Below are 19,282 nucleotides of genomic sequence, written 5' to 3' on the forward strand. Positions count from 1 at the left end.
GTTAACAGCATTGATCTGTTTGAGGAGTCAGGTGGCTCACAACCACTACAAGCACAGTTCCAACGAGATCTTACAAGTTCAACCTCTGAGAAGCAACTCCACTCACATACACATACCTACACAGAGACCTGTATATGTACTGGGTTGGCTTGATATTGCTTGTATTTTAGTGCTAATACTGGTTCCTCAAGACCAGTATTAGCATTGCTCCAAAGACCAGAGAGTCCTAAAGTAGAGTCAATTGATGCTATGTGACCTGGGCCCCAAGTTATTTCCCATTGGTAAATAAAGATGCTCACAGCCTACAGACATAGGCAGGGATTAGGATTCCAGGGCTGGCGGTCAGAGGAAAACCTTGAGAAAGGGAAAGAAGGAAGTGAATGGAGGAGAAGCTGCCACCAGTTAGATTAATCTTGAAGTAATGGCCATGTTGTATGGCCAGTTAGAGTTAAGTGCAACCCAGAAGAAACATGGCAAATTATATAATAGGACTATTGGCTGGGAAACAGAAATAATAGTATAGAGGATAGATATCTCCCCAGCTCTTAATGCTGATTAAGGCTTATTACAAATACAAAGTTTGAGTGTGTCTTTTATCCAGGAACTGAATGATCAAAGGAGGGTAGAAACTCAGGATTGGGATTTAAAATTTCTACAACATGAGCACATAATTATAGATAATAAAAATAAGCTGGGCAGTAGTTATACATGCCTCTAATTCCTGCACTCAAGAGACAAAAGCCAGCAAATTTCTGAGTTTGAGGCCAACCTGGCCTCACACACGTGCGCGGGGAGGGGGCAGTAAAATGGGGTGTTAATAAAAAGAATGAGCTGTTAACTAAAATGGTCTTACTATATGGACTTTATATGAGACAGGGTATCACTATGGAGCCCTGCTGCCTGGTGCTGGGATTAAAAGTTTGCACCACATGCTCGAGTAGCTATCTTTTAAAAACCCAGAAGTGTGTGTGTTTGTTGATCAACTAATAATACTTGACACAAATGCATGTAAGGATAAAAAATTCAGTGATCCCTTAAGAGTTGAAGCTTTAAGCCTGGATTCCTAAACAATGTTCCATAAGAACTTGGTTTAGGAGAATAATTCTCATTATTTTATAGCTACACTAAGGGTAAAGGAATCCTATCATCAAAATGTTCCTCTGTATCCCCTAGAGGTACTGTGCCTGGAGGGAATAAAACCAAACACTATTTTAAATACAGAAGAATAAACATGAAGAACAGACCAGAACTGTGTTAGGATCATAGACCAGGTTACTTACATAGTATGATTTGCAAAATTTATAAAATTTACCTCAAATAACAATGTGATTGTGAGGGAGTTATCTCTAAACTGGTTTCCGGTGGCTACTGGCAGCTATGAAAGAATCCTAATGCCATGCCATGACCAGATTCACCTAAATCAACTGGCAAACCTGATGGATGCAAATATATCAATTTTCAAAGAAACATATGTTGTTTTCAAAGAAACATATGAAGCCGGGCGGTGGTGGCGCAAGCTTTTAATCCCAGCACTTGGGAGGCAGAGGCAGGCAGATTTCTGAGTTCAAGGCCAGCCTGGTCTACAGAGTGATTTCCAGGACAGCCAGGGCTACACAGAGAAACCTGTTTCAAAAAACCAAATCCAAAAACAAAAACAAAAACAAAAACAAAACAAACATATGAGCAACAATGACTGCTAAAAACTATAACAAAGCTTGAACCACCCTTTGCCCACTGTGTAAAACATGAACTCCAACATTGCTTTAACTTTTTCCTCTCTTTTTCCACCTTATTTTTGAGGGAGCTTCCCTCGTTTCTGCCAAATGTCTACTCCAAGATAACTGGGTTAATTCTCCTATTTCTATCTCTCATCTTGCAACAGGAGTGTTGGGATCACAAACACAGGCTACTACATTAAACTTTTTTTACATGGGTTCTGGGAATTGTCATCACATTTCTATAGCAAACATTTATTGAGTCATCTTCACCAGCCCTTCTTTTTATATATATCCACTTTTTGAATATATATATATATATATATTCAAACAGCTACTTGAGGGCTAGTGGGAAGGACTTACAAGAAGGAAGTGCAGTCCCAAAGAATTGCAGATGTAAAGATCTGTTATCATTCTCTAGCTCATTCGCCTTATTTTCAACAACTGGTAGTCAGTTAATAAGTTATTTTATGTCCTAACACTAAACTAACAAAATATAGTCTTATAAACTATACTCTGTGAAGACCAGGTTATAAAATTATTAAAATAGACCTTGAAAGTTCCCTTAAGTCGTAAAACACAGATATACAGAATACATTCTATGTAAAAATCTCAGGGCCAGAGAGATGTCTCATTAGTTAAGAGTACTGGCTGTTCTTCCAGAGGCCCTAGGTTCAATTCCCAGCACCTATTGGTGGACAGGACACAGCCATCTATAAGTACAGTTCTAGAGGTTCCCATGCCATCCACCTACTCAGATACCAGACAAACACAGTGAATATATATGCATGCAAAACACCATACACATAGATATTAATTGATTTAATTACATAAAAAGGAGCTGTTTTTAAAAAGAAAAAATTGCAATCTTATTCTTTAATAAATAAGGCATTAAGAACAGTAAAACTGGGGCTGGAAAGGTAGCTAAGCAGTTAAGAGCACTGGCTGCTCTTCCAGGGGACCTGGGTTCAATTCCCAGAGCCCACATGGCAGCTCACACTTGTCTATAATTCCAGTTCCAGGAGATCAAACACCCTCACACAGACCTACATGAAGTCAAAACACTAATGAACATAAAAGAAAAATAAATTATTTTTAAAAAGTGGTGTTAAAAAAAAAGTAAAACTGTCATCTTTAATTATGGTGTTTCCTTTGGGGTCAAGGCATGGTAAACATGAGAAGGAAAATCATTTCCATAGGGAATTGAACCTAGGACCTCAGTACTCTTAACTACTGAGAAATTTCTCTAAATTGCATAGGACTTTTTTCTCTTTTGGCTGGAGCAATGGCTCAGAGGTTAAGAGCCTCTAAAGGATTTGAATTTGATCTTAATACTCATATCAAACAGTTTATAATCAGGTGTTACTCCAGCTCCAGGGGATCCAACAGCTATGGCCTCCTAGTGCACCTTCATTCACATGAACATAATCTCACAGAAGCACACATAAATATATAATTAGAGATGAAATTTTCTCTTCTCCTCCAATCTTACAAAAATTAATATCCTAAATTATAGAAGGGGTGTGTGTGTGTGTGTGTGTGTAAATTATTTACAGTCAGGCAATAGTAGCACATAGCACACATCTTAAATCCCAGGATTCAGGGGGCAGAACCACGCAGATCTCTGATTCTGAGGTCAATCTGGTCTACAGAGAAAGTTCCAGGACAGCCAGGGTTACACAGAAAAACCCTGTGTGTGTGTGTGTGGGGGGGAGGGTTACATATAACCTCACTAGAAAAAGCTTTTCATAACATATTTATTCCAGCAGCAAGATAGCTTAAATTTCTGAAGCTATCTTTTTAAAAACATGTTTTAGACATTAGAGCTTCAAGCATAACACAAAGGCTCTACACATGATCACATTGAAATGATACTCGATATAACCATTTTGCTTGCTACTTTAGAATTTTTTTCAATTTTCAAAATTAAGTTTTAATTTTAGTTGAAGGAGTGAAGATGTCAGTTCCAGTATACTTACTAAAGTGTATCTGGAGGACCAATAATAAGGACTTCCCAACGATAGAGATCATTGTCGTCTATTAAACCTGCTGAAAAGCCTCCCACTGGATTTTTGTTGAGTTCTGTGGAAAAAGAAAATTTCAATAAAAACTTTAAAACAGTTTTTCTCCAACAGGTAAAGTATGACCATAAATAAGCTATAAACTATGAAAACTATTAAAATGCTGCTTCATAACTATAACATTTCCATACAACAAGGAAGGAATACAACATGGGTATATTAACCTATCCAGATGGAATTGTTTTGTCTTCCTACATCTACCTTGGGATTCAACCAAAGCTCTTAGCATTCTGGGTAGGTTTTATGAGAGGCAATCAAAATGCAAATAAGGCTGATTCTCACAAGAGATTTTAGCTGAAAGAAAATCAAAAGTCAAATCAAATCAGAAATGGCAAGTTTTCTATAGCCTTTAAGACTAATTCTTAAAAAACAACCAAAAGCACTTTTACGTCAGAATTGCCGAGTGTTTTCAACTCTTACTTACATTAACATCTGTCTGATTGCCATGATGCCTTGAGGTACATTCAACTATGCAACAGGAATAGCTTTCTAAGAATAGCTGGTGCCTACAGAAATAGTGATGGTATCATAAGATTCTTCTCTTCTAAACAGTGTTCTGCCATGAAGAATAGATGATGAGGGCAGAAAATTAAGAATCGAGACAAGGAACTAGTAAGGTAGAAAAACAAAGGCCAACAAAGGATCATCAAACAACAGGTTAGGAAGAGTATAACCTTAAGAGTTTACAGAGATGGACGTAATAAAATAAGGATGTCTTTGTAATGGGCAGATCGCATGAGTTTTTCAAATAGCCTTAAGTAAGTGTAACTGACATTAGAGGTATACTATATATACCTATAGGTATATATAATAGGTATACTATATAATTTGATAATTTTAATATACTTTCATCTTTGAAGGCAGGATAAGAATCATGATAGTAAGTATACACAACAATCACCAGAAAGGTTATTATTTTGTCAAGAGAGCTGAGGACTGACTGATTCAAACTGGGCAGTGAGTAAGGACAAAACATGTTTAAGAGCAGTTCAGAAAGGACTTGCCAGAAATCTAAATGAATACATGATTCTCATACAGTACTTGCCCATCATCAAGATAAGCCATCTAATCATGAAAGCAAATATAATACAACACAGAGTACTATAAAATGCCAAACAGTGTGCTGGTAACTATGGAAGCACTAACTCCATAACTTTGAGCAATCAAAGGTGGTTTTAGTTCAACAATTACAGCTTCATATAGGGCTATTAGGTCCATCTTCATTTGTCAATCTACTGGAATTTGAAATTACTTGGGAGACACACCTCTTGTGCATGTCTGAGGGTGCTTCTAAAACAATTTAATTTGGAATGTGGTTGGAACTATTCTAAAAGGATTGTTAAACAGAATACAAGACTCTTACCCACTCCCATCATTTTACTGCTGTCACATTGCAGCTATCATACCTTACCAAGCATGACGAACTAAATAATTGATGAACCATAAACAATTCTTCCTAAAGCTGTTTTGATCAATTATTTTGTCCAACAAACAATAAAGTAATTAATGTACATCACAACATGCAGACAACAACAACAAAATGATAAAAATAAAGAATTAAATTGTATTTTAACACAAAGAACTTCTTTTCATGGATTTTGAACACAGATTTTATAAATCTAATAAGCAAAGCAAACAGATAAAATCTGTATTTTAAAATACCATTAAGATATGATTTGCATTTTAAACTTATTATGTTTATAATCATATACCTTTCACTGAATCCCAACTATGTTGCTAGCTACTAAAAAAGAATACACATACACACTTTAGTGTTGATGGGAATGGTTCCTTTGAGGTCTAGCTCAAGAACTACCCTTCTATCTTTGAAACCTTTTTAAAAATAATTTATTAAATAATCTTGACTTCTGTTAAAAATCCTATTCATTATAGTTGCAGCCTGTATTGTATTACCTAGCATTTGACTATCATGGGTTCATTGTTCCAGAAAAATATATAAGTAAGGACAATGTGAAATAGGTAACCTAAAAGTAGTACAAGGAATAGGGGTTAAAGAAGTACAAAAGAAGGGCATATAACAATCTTTAATAGCTTAAAAAAAAAAAAAGGCAGGAAGAGCACCACAACTCTGAGGCCAGCCAAGTCTATATTGTGATGTCTAGTCTCAAAAGTTTAAAAAGGGGGAAGGGGGTGCAGCACAGAGGGACACACACATTTTATTCCAGAACATGGGAAGTAGAGGTGGGTTAAGTTGCAAAATGACCGTGACTAATAATGAGACCCTGCCTTGGAGGGAGAAAGGGAAAGAGAAAGACTTATAGAATATCTACAATGAAGAACTGGGCCTATACTGAACAAAGAGGCATAAATGAAACAAGACAAAATGGCAAAAACTGGAAAGTAAAGGCGTTTGTTAGCCATATTGGAATGTATTTGTTCTTAATACATTTTCAAAAAGTAGGGCGAGCTTGGGAGATTTAAATGTTCAAAAACCAGTTTTAGAAGTTGGATAGATAGCCGGGCGTGGTGGCGCACGCCTGTAATCCCACCACTTGGGAGTCAGAGGCAGGTGGGTTTCTGAGTTCGAGGCCAGCCTGGTCTACAGAGTGAGTTACAGGACAGCCAGGACTACACAGAGAAACCCTGTCTCAAAAAACCAAAAAAAAAAAAAAAAAAAAAAAAAAAAAAGTTGGATAGATGGCTCAGAGCTTAAAAGATGATATACCAGGGAGCTTGAGAGATGGTTCGTTATTTAAGAGTACTGACTGCTCTTCCAGATGTCCTGAGTTCAATTCCCAGCAACCATATGGTGGCTCACAACCAGCTCTTATAGGATCCGATGCCCTCTTCTGGTATCTGAAGACAATTACATTGTACTCATATACATAAAATAAATAAATAAATCTAAAAAAAGAAAAAGAAAGAAAGAAAGGAAAAGAGAGGAAAAGAAAAAAAGAAAAAGATGACATAGCAGTTGCAGAGAACTTGAGTTTGATTCCCAATACCCATATTAGGTGTATCTCCAGCTCTAGGGGAGACGATGCCATCTTCTTGCCTCAAATGCACAAACCCATATACAGACACAAATGTATACATAGTTAAAAAGAAAGCAGTCATTCTTTAAAAACCATGCTAGGCATGTTGGTACATACTTATAAATAACACAAACATTGAAGATACTTGATGAAGTGGTGAAATGGTTTTGAAACTAGAAAAGGTTAATGGTTGTATAATACTGTGAACATAGATATGTTTATCTACTATTATTTGTATATATGTTGTTTATTACATTTGAACATAGTATATCTCATCTTAGTTCTTAAAATGACACAAATGTATTAAAATAGGAAACACAAGATGAGATACTTGTTTGAAAGGGGGACACTTACTTAATGTTAAATTTCTACAGCACATATATGTTGTATATGTTGGGAGAGGGGCTGTCTTTGCAGAGTTATAGACTGTACTTTGGACCTTGCATACACTAGGCAAGTCTTCTACCACTGAGAGACATCCTCAGAATATATCAGGGTTTTTGCCAGAGAGGAAAGCAGGAAGACAAAGAAGCTACTGTGTTTAACAGAGTAAATAGCCAACAATGATAAGTTCACTCTTCTACAGCATGGAAACGCTATCTCAATTAAGGCCATTGGGTTTAAAAAAGAGAACCAAAACCGTCTTCAGCATAAGCAGTAAAGATAACTAGAACAACACTAACAAGGTTAAGGTAGAAAAGTGCAAGTGGAAATTGTTTCTCTAAGGTTTCGATAGATAGAAAAATTACAGTAGCCATAGCCACAAGCAAATGAAATTCATGCAATCAAGTAGTTTTATTTGGTTGATTTTTCAGGTTTTTTTTTTTTTTTAAAGACACGATTTTGTCTTAGTCGGCCTGAAATTTGTATGTAGATTGGCTGGCCTTACCCTTTAGCCTCTTTGCTAAGACTACAGACATATGACACTATAATGGTTGTGGTTATTGCTGCTGTTGTTTTAAATAGGATCTTCCCTTGCAGCCCAGGCTATAGAATCAGACCTCACTCTGAGAAATAATCAACTAATTTGGGGCAGGGGGAGAGGCATGAATCCACAAAAACTAAGAGTAAGCATAATAGTGTATACTCTCTGATTTCAGCTTTTGGAGGGTGGGAAAAGAAGATCCTGTCAGACATGTCTCTAAAAAGATGAGAGCATATGAAAAGTGAACAAACATGAATTATTAGGATCAATACAAATTCATAAAGTGTTTTTTTAAAAACTAGGGTTATACACCAGAAAAGGTTCAGGGAAACAGTCATCTCAGTATGATGAACATTCCTAGTATCCACAATATGGTATTCTAATACAAATTTACAGCTAACAGTGAAGCAGGGTTTTGTGAAGAAATGACAGATTCTAAGTCTGAGGCATAAGGAAAAAATAAATGTGTTAGGCTCTTCTCAATACTCAATAAAACAAAAGCTATCAGTTAGAAGCCCCACTGGCTAAAAATGTTATGAGTTGAGTATTAGTATGAATAATAACCGTGAAGGATAGACAAATGTATTTCAATACATGAGTAACTAACATACACACACAAAACCAACCAGCCATGGCTGTTATAATTAGGTGCTAGTAAACCATTTTGTCATTTTGATTTGGGTCTTATCCCACAGCTGGCTTAATGCCAGCACTCAGGAGGCAGAGGCAGACAGATATCTGTGAGATCAAGGCTAGCCTGGTCTATAGAATGTGTTCCAGGACAGCCAAAGCTACAGAGAAAAAAGGATGGGAGGGAGGGATATACTTCTTCAACCATGTAAAGAATCAATCTCAGGTCAGCAGGCTTGGTAACAACATCTTTTCCACAGAGCCATCTCATCATCCAATTCTTGGCCTACTCTGTGCAAGCAATACATTATTTTGAAAACCAAAGAAAGTAGAAGAACCTTGCACTCTATTATCAAATACTGAAATAATAATTATGTTATCAAAGAACATCTCTCTCTAAAAAACTCCAGTTATGCGATTGTTTATGGAGCCCCTGGGTATGGCTAAGTTGAACATGCCCAATTTTCTGAATTACTCAAACAAATTTAACTTTTCCTGATTCAAAAGACATAGCTTCTTCTTCCTCCTTTTTATCTTCCTACTTTAAGAAGCTGCAGAAATTTAAAGTTTGCCTTCTCTGGGTTTTTGGGTCTTGTTTTGCTTTTTTTCTTTTAAAGCAAGATTGTCCTCTGGCTTAAAAAATAAAAATACATTAAGCTGAAAAGTTTCAGAAATGTCACTTTATTACTTTTTCTACATTTTTAAAAATTTCTATGTAAAATGAATAAGCCAAATAAATCTTTAAAAGATAAAAGTCATTATTTTTGAGGTAATCTCATGTAGCAAAACTGAACCTGTTCAAAGCTCATAGTAAGAGTCAAATATAAAACGGGGCGTGGTGGTGCACACCTGTAATCCTAGCACTTGGGAGGCAGAGGCAGGTGGATTTCTGAGTTCAAGGCCAGCCTGGTCTACAGTAGAGTGAGTTCCAGGACAACCAGGAAGAAACCTGTCTCAAAAAAACCCCCAAAAAAAAGAAAAACAAAAAAACCAAACAACAACAACAACAACAAAAGAGTCAAATATAAAACACACAGAGAAACACGTTAAGAGAATCCCTGTTATGAATATAACTAATAGAAGCTACATGTGAGAAATTATAAGGACAAGACCTGGGATTGCAAGCAATTTTCTATAGAATCTAAACATTAAAGAGGTGAGAGATGTTTATGAGTTAACTGAATATATGAAATCTGACTAGATAACAGATATTAAGAAATATCTGCCAGGCAGTGGTGGCACATGCCTTTAATCTCAGCACTTGGGAGGCAGAGGTAAGTGAGCGAATTTCTGAGATCCAGGCCAGCTTAGTCTATATAACAAGTTCTAGGATAGCCAGGGCTATGCAGGAAAACCCTGTCTCAATAATAAACAAACAAACAAATAACAATGATGATAGTAATAATAAAAATAAACATTTTGGTTTTTTAGACAAGGTCTCACTGTCTGTCCCTAGATAGCCTGCTCTGCCTCCCTAGTGCCCCAGCACTAGGGTTAAAGGCAAAAACCATGACCCCAAACTTAGAGTCCCATCTTTACAGCAGATCCTCTTTGAATCTTTTTTTTTTAACTTTCCATCTTTGCAAGTTTCTGGCTTTCTGAGGTAAAGTCTCACTATGTAGTCCAGGCTAGCGTTGAATTTATAATCCTGCCTCAACTTAGAATTGAAATTACAGAAGTGCACCATCATGCCCAATTCTTTAAACCATTAAGGTAACATATAAAACCTTTTATCTAAATATTCTGTAGATTCTCTTAAGTAAATTATGATTTACCAAAATAATGTTACCACTCTATCACAGGAATTGCTACACATCTACTGTAATAGTGTTGAGAAACAGAAAAGAGGTGTGTTTTGTAATTACTGTAACTACACAAACAATCATTTCCTCAACCTTCATTAATAAATCAATATTGGAAAAATACCAGTGGTGGTTTGAATGAGAACAGCCCTCATAGGCTCATGTTCATATACCTGGTTCCCAGTTTGTAGAACTCTTTGGGAAGGATTAGGAGGTATGGTCTTAATGGAGGAGATGTGTCAGCAGCAGTGAGCATTGAGATTAGCACTGTGTCTCTTGCTGTTTAAGAGTCAAATTCTCAGGTGTTCCTGCCACCATGCCTTTATTCAACCATCATAAATTCTAATCCTCTGGAACTGTAAGCCCAATTAAACACTTTCTTTTATAAATTGCCTTGGTCATGGTGTTTTTTCACAGTAATAGAAAAGTAACTAATAAAGTGATATATCAACAAACAACTACAAAAATTTTATTACATTTCTACTAAAGTTTTTTTAAAGATCCAATCTAATAATCTTTATAGTTTTCTAATCAACATTAAAACTGCTTACAATTAGAATATTTTTCTTTACATTTGAGTCATAGGCTACAGTGAGCTGACTTCCTAACTGGTTAAAAAAAGGGGGGGGGGGGACCATGGAGCAGACAGGCAAAAAACAGTCATTCCATATTTATAAAGACTTTCTAATATTCTGCCAAAAGGATTTTCTTCCTTAGAATTAACAGGTACATTCTACCACCTACATCTGACCATGGTGTGTCATTCTCAGGTTAGATAAAGCTGTTCTGTTGTCAAAGTCATCTAAATTCTCATTCTTTCTCTCTCCCTACAAACTTAAATGACTCTTATATTCTAAACATATCCTGATGAGTTTATCTAGACATATCCCGATGCCCTTTGTATGTTGTTGCTTGTGCTTAAATACAACATCATCAGCATACTTCTCTGCTGAAATCTGATGCAGCAGGAATTCCTGAGAACAGAAGACCATATACATTATATGGTATTATATGTCAGGACTAAGTCTGCATTTCAATTCTCCTTAGTCTTGCCAAATTTAGTCATCTCATTTTTTTCCCAAGCTTCATTTTCTTATCCATAAAGTAGGATAAAACCTATAGTGGTATTATAAAACAGAAAAATAAGATGTGTGCATATAAGTGCTTGAGTCTGGAAGGCAAGGGCCAACAGCTGGTGGTTTCAGATTTGAGACAGGGTCTCTCGCTGAACTTTGAGCTCACTGATTTGACTAAATTGGCTAGCCAATGAGCTCCAGTGCTGCCCCCGGCCCTTCTAGCATTAAGTCCCTGCAGGGAATCTAAACTGGGATCCTCTCAAGCTTTGGAACAGGCAATTTACTGACTGAGCTGTTTCCTCATCACCAAAAGAAGACACAAAATATTGTCCTATCTTAGGATACATATAGAAAATGTTAATTATCCATTGCCTTCCCATAGTCTAACAAATACAATGTTCTTTAGAATCTCAAGAACAGCCTCAGGAAGTAGAAGGAGGGTCTTTGAGTTGATGGGTATTTAAGACAGCATGGAGAGCCGGGCGGTGGTGGCGCATGCCTGTAATCCCAGCACTCTGCGAGGCAGAGGCAGGCGGATTTCTGAGTTCGAGGCCAGCCTGGTCTACAGAGTGAGCTCCAGGACAGCCAGGGCTATACAGGGAAACCCTGTCTCGAAAAAACCAAATTAAAAAAAAAAAACAAAAAACAAAACAAAACAAAAGAATCTCAAGAACAAGCCTATACCTTCGCTACCACCTTTTAAGAAAAATACTAGCCAGCTCCAAACATCATCCAAACTATGTTTCTAATGAGAGTTGCTGTGAGCCCTCCTCCCCTGACTCCCTGCTTACAGTAAAAATATTCTAACTTCCAATATTCCTGAGGGAAGACTTTTTTCCTCACCATTTGTAAACCTACAAGACATCTATTAATACATGCTTAAACCTGTATTAAAATGTTTACTAAACTCTGTCTGCTTCATAATATGCTGCCTAGTCCTGATTTCTTTTCAAGTCAAATTCACAAATGCTGGTTTGGCCTGAGTCAATTTTCCTAAAACTCTTTGGGAATATGTTAGGCTGCTGAGGTCGACAGTGTGAAACTGCCTCCTTTACCTGTATCTCAAAACGCTGACAATAAGATACTGTATAAGTTTACTTTTAAAATGTAGTTTAAAAAATAAAAATGACTAACTATAAAAGTTGAAGCTAGAGAAATGTCTCAGTGTTTAAAAGTCATATATAAGCTTTCCATAATAAATACAGCCTAAACTAATTCACAAGAAAATAAAAATATGGAATAAATAGAACATATTTGAGCAAGAAGTACTAAACTTAAAGCAATAACATGGGCATCTAGGAGAAGGAAATCAAGTAAAAAAAAAATGTGGGCAGAAGAATCAAGTTGGTCTCAGATTTATTTCTCCATAACAATGCATAGCTGGTAGTGACAAAACTACAGAATTCTAAAGCAAAGTGTGATACAAAGAATAAGGAAGTCAAAGAAATCAAACTAGGATGAACAAGATCGTGGATGAACCTTAGAACTTGTTTCTTAAATTTTTTTTCTTTTTTACATCATTTATAGTGTGAACATGTACACTGCACCATACTGTACATATGGAAGTTAAAGGACAGCTTGCAGGACTTAGTTCTCCCTTTCTACCATATGAATTGAATTTAGGTGGTCAGGCTTCGGGACAGGAACCCTTACCCAGTGACCCATCTCTCTGGCCTGCTTCTTGCACTGCTAAAAATGAATTTTGTAATCCGAAACACAAATAATAATTACTGAGTCCACACAAACACCCAAAACTAAAAATATTACCACAAGCCTAAAAATATACACGATTGCTCAGCAGTTAAGAATATTTATTACTTGTGAAGGTACCTAGGTTTGGTTCCAGCAACCAAATCGTGGCTCATAGTCATCTGTAACTACAATTTTCAGAGATCAGATACCCTCTTCTAGACTCTATGTGCACCAGGCATGCACAAAATATACAAAAATATATGCAGGTAAACCATACATACAAAAAAATTAAAAGGCAAATTAATACATATGTATGTGTACTTTTATATATATACATAGATTGGTTCAATCTCTGTAACTGCATGGACTGATGATTTGGTCAAGTACAAGAGTACTGTTTTTATCTAAAAATTAAATTGATGAGTACCAAAATAATTTGGCTGGATATTTTTTGGTTGAGACAAGCATGACATGAAAACTTAAGTCACATAGGTCAGAATAACAGTCACCTATACAGAAATATATCACCTTGAATAATAAAGTAAAAATACTTATATGATTAAGTAGTAATCTATTTTCATGTAACTATAGAATATTTATAAAAATACAAACAGTATACAAAACAAACACTCAAATATATGTATTCTAAAACACTGTTGAGAGAGCTAGAGCAATGACTCAGTAGGCAAAACACTCATACATATGATGTAAAATCATTCTTTTGAGAGGAGGGAGGGAGGGAGGGAGAGAGTGTGGGAAGGAGGGAGATGGAGAGAGGAGGGAGAAGGAGAGGGAGGGACGGAAGGAGGGAGGAGAGAGAGAGAGAGAGAGAGAGAGAGAGAGAGAGAGAGAGAGAGAGAGAGAGAGAGAGAAAGAATTGAGAGCTAGAGAGCTGGTTCAACACCTAAGAACACTTACTATTCTTGCAAAGGACCCAGGTTCAGTCTTAGCATCTATGTGGCAGCTCATAACCACCTATAACTAAAGATCTAAGAGGTTCAATAACCTTTTCTGGCCAAGGGTGGTACACTTACAAATATCCAGGCAATATAATCATACACACACAATAAACCTATTTAAAAAAAAATCAAGCCAGGTGTGGTGGTACAAGCCTTTAAAGCAGAGGCAGGCAGATCTCTGAGTTCAAAGCTAGCCTGTTCTACAGAGCAAGTTCCTGGACTGCCAAAGCTAGAGATTTCAACAGCCCCTACCCCTGCAAATCTTCCACTACTTCTTAGACCTAGGTGTATGGGAGAAAATAATCTAAGCTAAGCATCAGGCCATACCAGGTGCAATACAAGGCATATCAAGTAAGACAGTATTGAACCAGCTATGATACACTCTATTATGGTTTAAAAATATATGAAACATCATGTATGTTCACGCGTGGAGCATTTGGCCACCAGCTGGTGCTGCTGTTTTAGGAAGTTGTGAAAATTTGAGGATTGTGGCCTAACTAGCAGAAGTGGACTGGTGAGACAAGGCTTTAAAGGTGATAGTAATTTCTGGTTCTAGCACAAATGCTCTGAATCCTGATCCATTAGGCTATAAAGAGCTCCAGGAAAGTGATCTATCTTCCTGCTGCAACACTATTCCTGACCATGAAAAACTATACTTTTTAAAACCATAAGCAATTGGGTGGGTGGTAGGCGGTAGAATCTTGGTGGGGGGGGGAGGAGAAATAGAACCATGATCCAAACAAAACGAAATTTTCCTTAAGATGATTCTGTATTGATCATAGCCACAAAGAAAGTAATGAATATACAGATGCATATTGATTCACTTTCTGGTATATCCCTCTATCATGCTTTAAATTCATTTTCAAATCTTTTCCATCTAAGGTGATGGAAATAATATACTTCTGTGACCCGAATCATGACTGACTTTATCCCTTATTCACTTTCTAGTAATGAAAGGGAGAGTTCTGACCATTCAGAAATGGTATACATGCAATCAATATAATCTTTACTGAAAGGTATTCTGGGCCTTTTCACCATTAAGAAGCTTTGAAGAAAATAAGACATTCTATAAAAACAATGAGTATAGGCAGGAGGCCTAGGAAAGCACATGAAACAAAATAAAAGAGCAAAAGGGAATGAGGGGATGAAAATATATGTGGCCATTATGGACGAAGTATGGAGGTTCTTCATAACCTCAAAAACTAGGACTGTCCTATCCAGCTACATCAATCCTATGTATATACCCAAAAGAATCCAAAAACAGCATTACCACAAAAGGTACCTGCGCGCACAATACTTACTGCAATTCTATTCACTATTAAAGATACAAGTCAGCTTAAATGTCCATCAATAGATGAAGACAAATAAAATGTAATTATGTTTACAAAATGGAATTTTATTCAGCTATAAAGGATACAATGGCTTAAAGGGCAAAGTACTTGTCATACAAGACCAACAGCAAATTTAATAAGCAGAATCAACATGAAAGTGAAAGAAGAAAAACAACTTGACAAACTTGTTCTCTGACTTCTACAGGCACTCTGTAGTACAACTGTGCAAATACTTACCCAGAAAATATAACAGTTTCAAAAAAGTAATAATTTAACATTTTAAAAAAGGAGTGAAATATGTAACTTGCATGATAATAAATGGAAATAGAACCCATCATATGTTGAGTGAAATAAGCTAAACTAAGATAAATATTTAATGTTTTGTCTTATAAATATCTCAAGACTATATTATGCATGTACATGTGCACATAAGTATATTTGCATGTGTTTGTATATCATGAATATAGAAGGAATACTATTTGAGAAGTGGAAGGAAACAAGCAGTAGGGGAGAGGAAAGAGAACAATAGAAGTGGTCAGAGTGCAAGTGCGAAAACCAAAACAACTTAACAATGAACAAAGCCATAAAAAAAGCACACATTAAGATTGTTTTCATGGGACTGGAGAGATGGCTCAGCAGTTAAGTGCATTGACTGCTCTTCCAAAGTCCTGAGTTCAAATTCCAGCAACCACAAGGTGGTTCCCAACCATCTGTAATGAAATCTGATGCTCTCTCTTCTAGTGTGTATGAAGACAGCTATAGTGTACTTAGATATAATAAATAAATCTTTATTTTTAAGAAAAGATTGCTTTTATGTTAGCTCAGTGGGCTCATGCTAACATACATAAAGGCAAAACACACATACACATAAATTTAAGCCAAAAAAAAAAAAAAAAAACCCTCAGCTGGGAGGTAGTGATGCAAACCTCTATTTGCAGTACTTGGGAGGCAAAAACAGGCCTATATCTTGAGTTCCAGGCCAGCCTGGTCTACAGAGGGAGTACCAGGACAACCAGGGCTACACAGAGAAACGAACACTGTCTTGGGGGTAGGGGAAAGGAGATTGTTTCTATGCAACAGAAAAGTGAAGGTGAAGATGATTTACACGTTTTCTGAAAACAAGTGGTAATTTGCCCCACAAATTTATAGACACAATCAATATGGACACTGCTGAGCACTGCATGAAGAACAGTTGTTCAGTATCTTCATAGTTCTAAAGGACAAAAGATAAGTTGCAAAGCAAGCCATGAATTATTTGAGAAGATTAAAAACTATACCTGGAGGCTAAGAGGATGGTTCCACACTTGACTTATAAGCACCAGAACCTAAGTTTGATCCCAGAACGCACAAAGAATTACCAGGGTTACAAAACGGCACATAGTTAGTTGTAATCCTAGTCTTGAAGAGGCCAAAACTAGAGAATCCCTGTGGCTCTCTGATCACCTATCTCAAAGGAAATAGAAAGTGTCCTGAAGACAACATATAAGGTTGTTCTCTGGCCTTCACATGCACACATATGCACTGGCATGTTATGTGTACATACACATATACACTTTTTTTAAAATAAAAAAAAATATTTTTTGAGACAGGGTCTCTGGCTGGCCTTGAACTCAAGAGATCCACCAGCCTCTGCCTCTGAAATGTTGGGATTAAAAGGATATACCATCATTCCCAGCCTTAAGATATTTTTAAAATAATCCATAAGGGGGACTGGACAGATGGCACATTGGTCCTTGCTGCTCTTGCATAGTATACAGCACACACATGGAAGCTCACAATCACTTGTAACTCCAATTCAAGGGAACCGAATGCTCTTTTCTGGCTTTCTTAAGACACTAGGCCTACACATGGTATGTATGTATACATATATACACACATACATGCAGGCAAACCCTCATTGTTAACAAATAATTCTTAATATATAATTAACTTTTAGAAACCTACAGGTAAACACTGTAGCACAGAAAGACCTATAATTCCAGCAACTAGCAAGCCTGATGGAGAATACCTAGGGTTCAAATCCAATCTGGGCTACAGAGTGAATTCAAAACCAGTTTTGGCGTTAGAAAAGAGGAGGAAGGAAGGAAGGAAGGAAGGAAGGAAGGAAGGAAGGAAGGAAGGAAGGAAGGAAGGAAGGAAGGAAGGAAGGAAGGAAGGAAGGAAGGAAGGAAAAGAAAAGAAAGAGAGAAAGAGAGAGAGAGAGAGAGAGAAAGAAAGAAAGAAAGAAAGAAAGAAAGAAAGAAAGAAAGAAAGAAAGAAAGAAAGAAAGAAAGAAAAAAGAAACAAAGAAACAAAGAAACAAAGAAACAAAGAAAGGGGAAAGACAGAATGCCCCTCTAGCTCTTGCAAACTTGCCTAGCATGTTTAAGGACATAGGTTCAATCCCTGGTACCACAAAGCAAACAAATCTACAAGAATATTTAAAAGTCAGTGATAAAGCAGTTTATACAGTTAGCACAACTGTAATAGACTTTCCAGCTAACTATAGAAAACAATTATTAAACATGAAAATATTTAAAAAATAAATTTTGGGAATCTGGAGAGATGGTTCAGCAGTTAAGAGCACTGAGTGCTCTTCCAGAGGTCCTGAGTTCAATTCCCAGCAACCACAGGGTGGCTTACAACCATGTGTAATTGGATCTGATACCCCCTTCTGGTGTGTCTGAAGACAGCTACAATGTGCTCATATATTAATTAATTAGCTAATTAATTAATAAGTCTATCTTTTTTTTTAAAAAAAAAAAAAAGGTGAATTTGAAGTAGTGAGATGGCTCAGTAGACTGCCACCAAGTCTGATGATCTGAATTCAAGCCCTGAAACCATTACATGGTAGAAGGAAGAGTACCAATTTCCACAAGTTGTCCTCTAACCTCCACATGAGCACATTAAACACACAATAAACACATTGGGGTGGTTTAAACTAAAATGTCCCCAACAGGCTCATGTATTTGAATACTTGGTCACCAGCTGTTGTTGCCATTTTGAAGATGTTATGAAAACTTTATGAGATTTGACTTTGCTAAAAGAAGTCTATCACTAAGAGATAATTCCTATTTTGGCCATGTGCTGCTATGTTCCACAGCCCCACACCCTTGACATTATATTCTTCTGGAACCACAGTCAAAATAAATTCTTCTCTAAGTTGCATTTGGCCAAGGTATTTTATCACAGCGAAAGAAAACTAATACATGGATAAATATAACAAAAAAATTTAAATGAATTTACAATCCCAACAAAAAATTTACAAAGTCTTCTAGTGGAAACACATGTGGAAATAAACATAGTCTAAGAATTTGAATAGGCCACCATAAACCAAGTTAGAGTAAGAAAGGAAAAAACTTGCACAACTTTTTTAAAAAGTAAAGGACTTTCTGTGCCTCTATTCTCTTATGGGGTGTAACCAAATTTCTTTGACAAGCCAAACCCGTCCTCTAAGATTTTACTGTATCTCAATCCTGTTCATCCTCTACTGATCTGGACTCCTGACATTCTCACGTTGCCTCACAGTTTCTTCCATCATTAAACCCTTCCAAATTGGAGGGCAACTCTTCAAGACATGGAATGAGACAAAAGAAAGTGAAACCATAGGATTTAAGACAGGACATTTATAGAGAAGTTAAACGTTGTATGCAGCAAGGACACTACTTAAATTGTGGGAGTAAACTACTCAAAACACCTTCAAGAAGTCCTTGAAACTCATTAGATTCACTAGGCTCCTCTTTTCCCAAGCATATGCATAATGTAAAGACTGCTGAGAGTTACTCTCACACATTCTGAGTTACCTAGAAGAGGCAGACACCAGCTAAAATGAATGCCCCCAGGGGGAGGGGGACGACGACTAGAAAGGACACCCCCAAATTGCTGAACTGCTATCAGGTTATAAAATGAAGCCCAGGTTTACAATTTTCATGAGCTGTCACCCGTCTGGGTGGCTTTACTGATATAGTGTCTTCTGAGTCATTTCTGCTTTATCACTGACTTTTAATTTAAATATTCTTGTAGGTTTGTTTGCTTTGTGGTCACTTTTGAGCCCCCCATAAAAAAAATTTTTAAAAGCTAGGGTGGTGGTTCATGC

The 19,282-nt window shown here is 36.7% G+C and overlaps 1 protein-coding gene across 1 annotated transcript in view; it reads right to left on the minus strand.

Annotated features, from left to right (window-relative positions):
• Positions 1-19,282, minus strand: part of LOC127673293 (uncharacterized) — an 882,259-nt gene that overhangs the window by 771,232 nt on the left and 91,745 nt on the right. Inside the window, exon 3 of the mRNA XM_052168860.1 lies at positions 3,695-3,797. Coding sequence (XP_052024820.1) covers positions 3,695-3,797 — 103 coding nt within the window. The remainder of the gene's footprint in view (positions 1-3,694; positions 3,798-19,282) is intronic.

This window comes from Apodemus sylvaticus, chromosome 22, assembly GCF_947179515.1.
Source record: "Apodemus sylvaticus chromosome 22, mApoSyl1.1, whole genome shotgun sequence".
In the NCBI taxonomy this organism is placed as follows: domain Eukaryota; kingdom Metazoa; phylum Chordata; class Mammalia; order Rodentia; family Muridae; genus Apodemus; species Apodemus sylvaticus.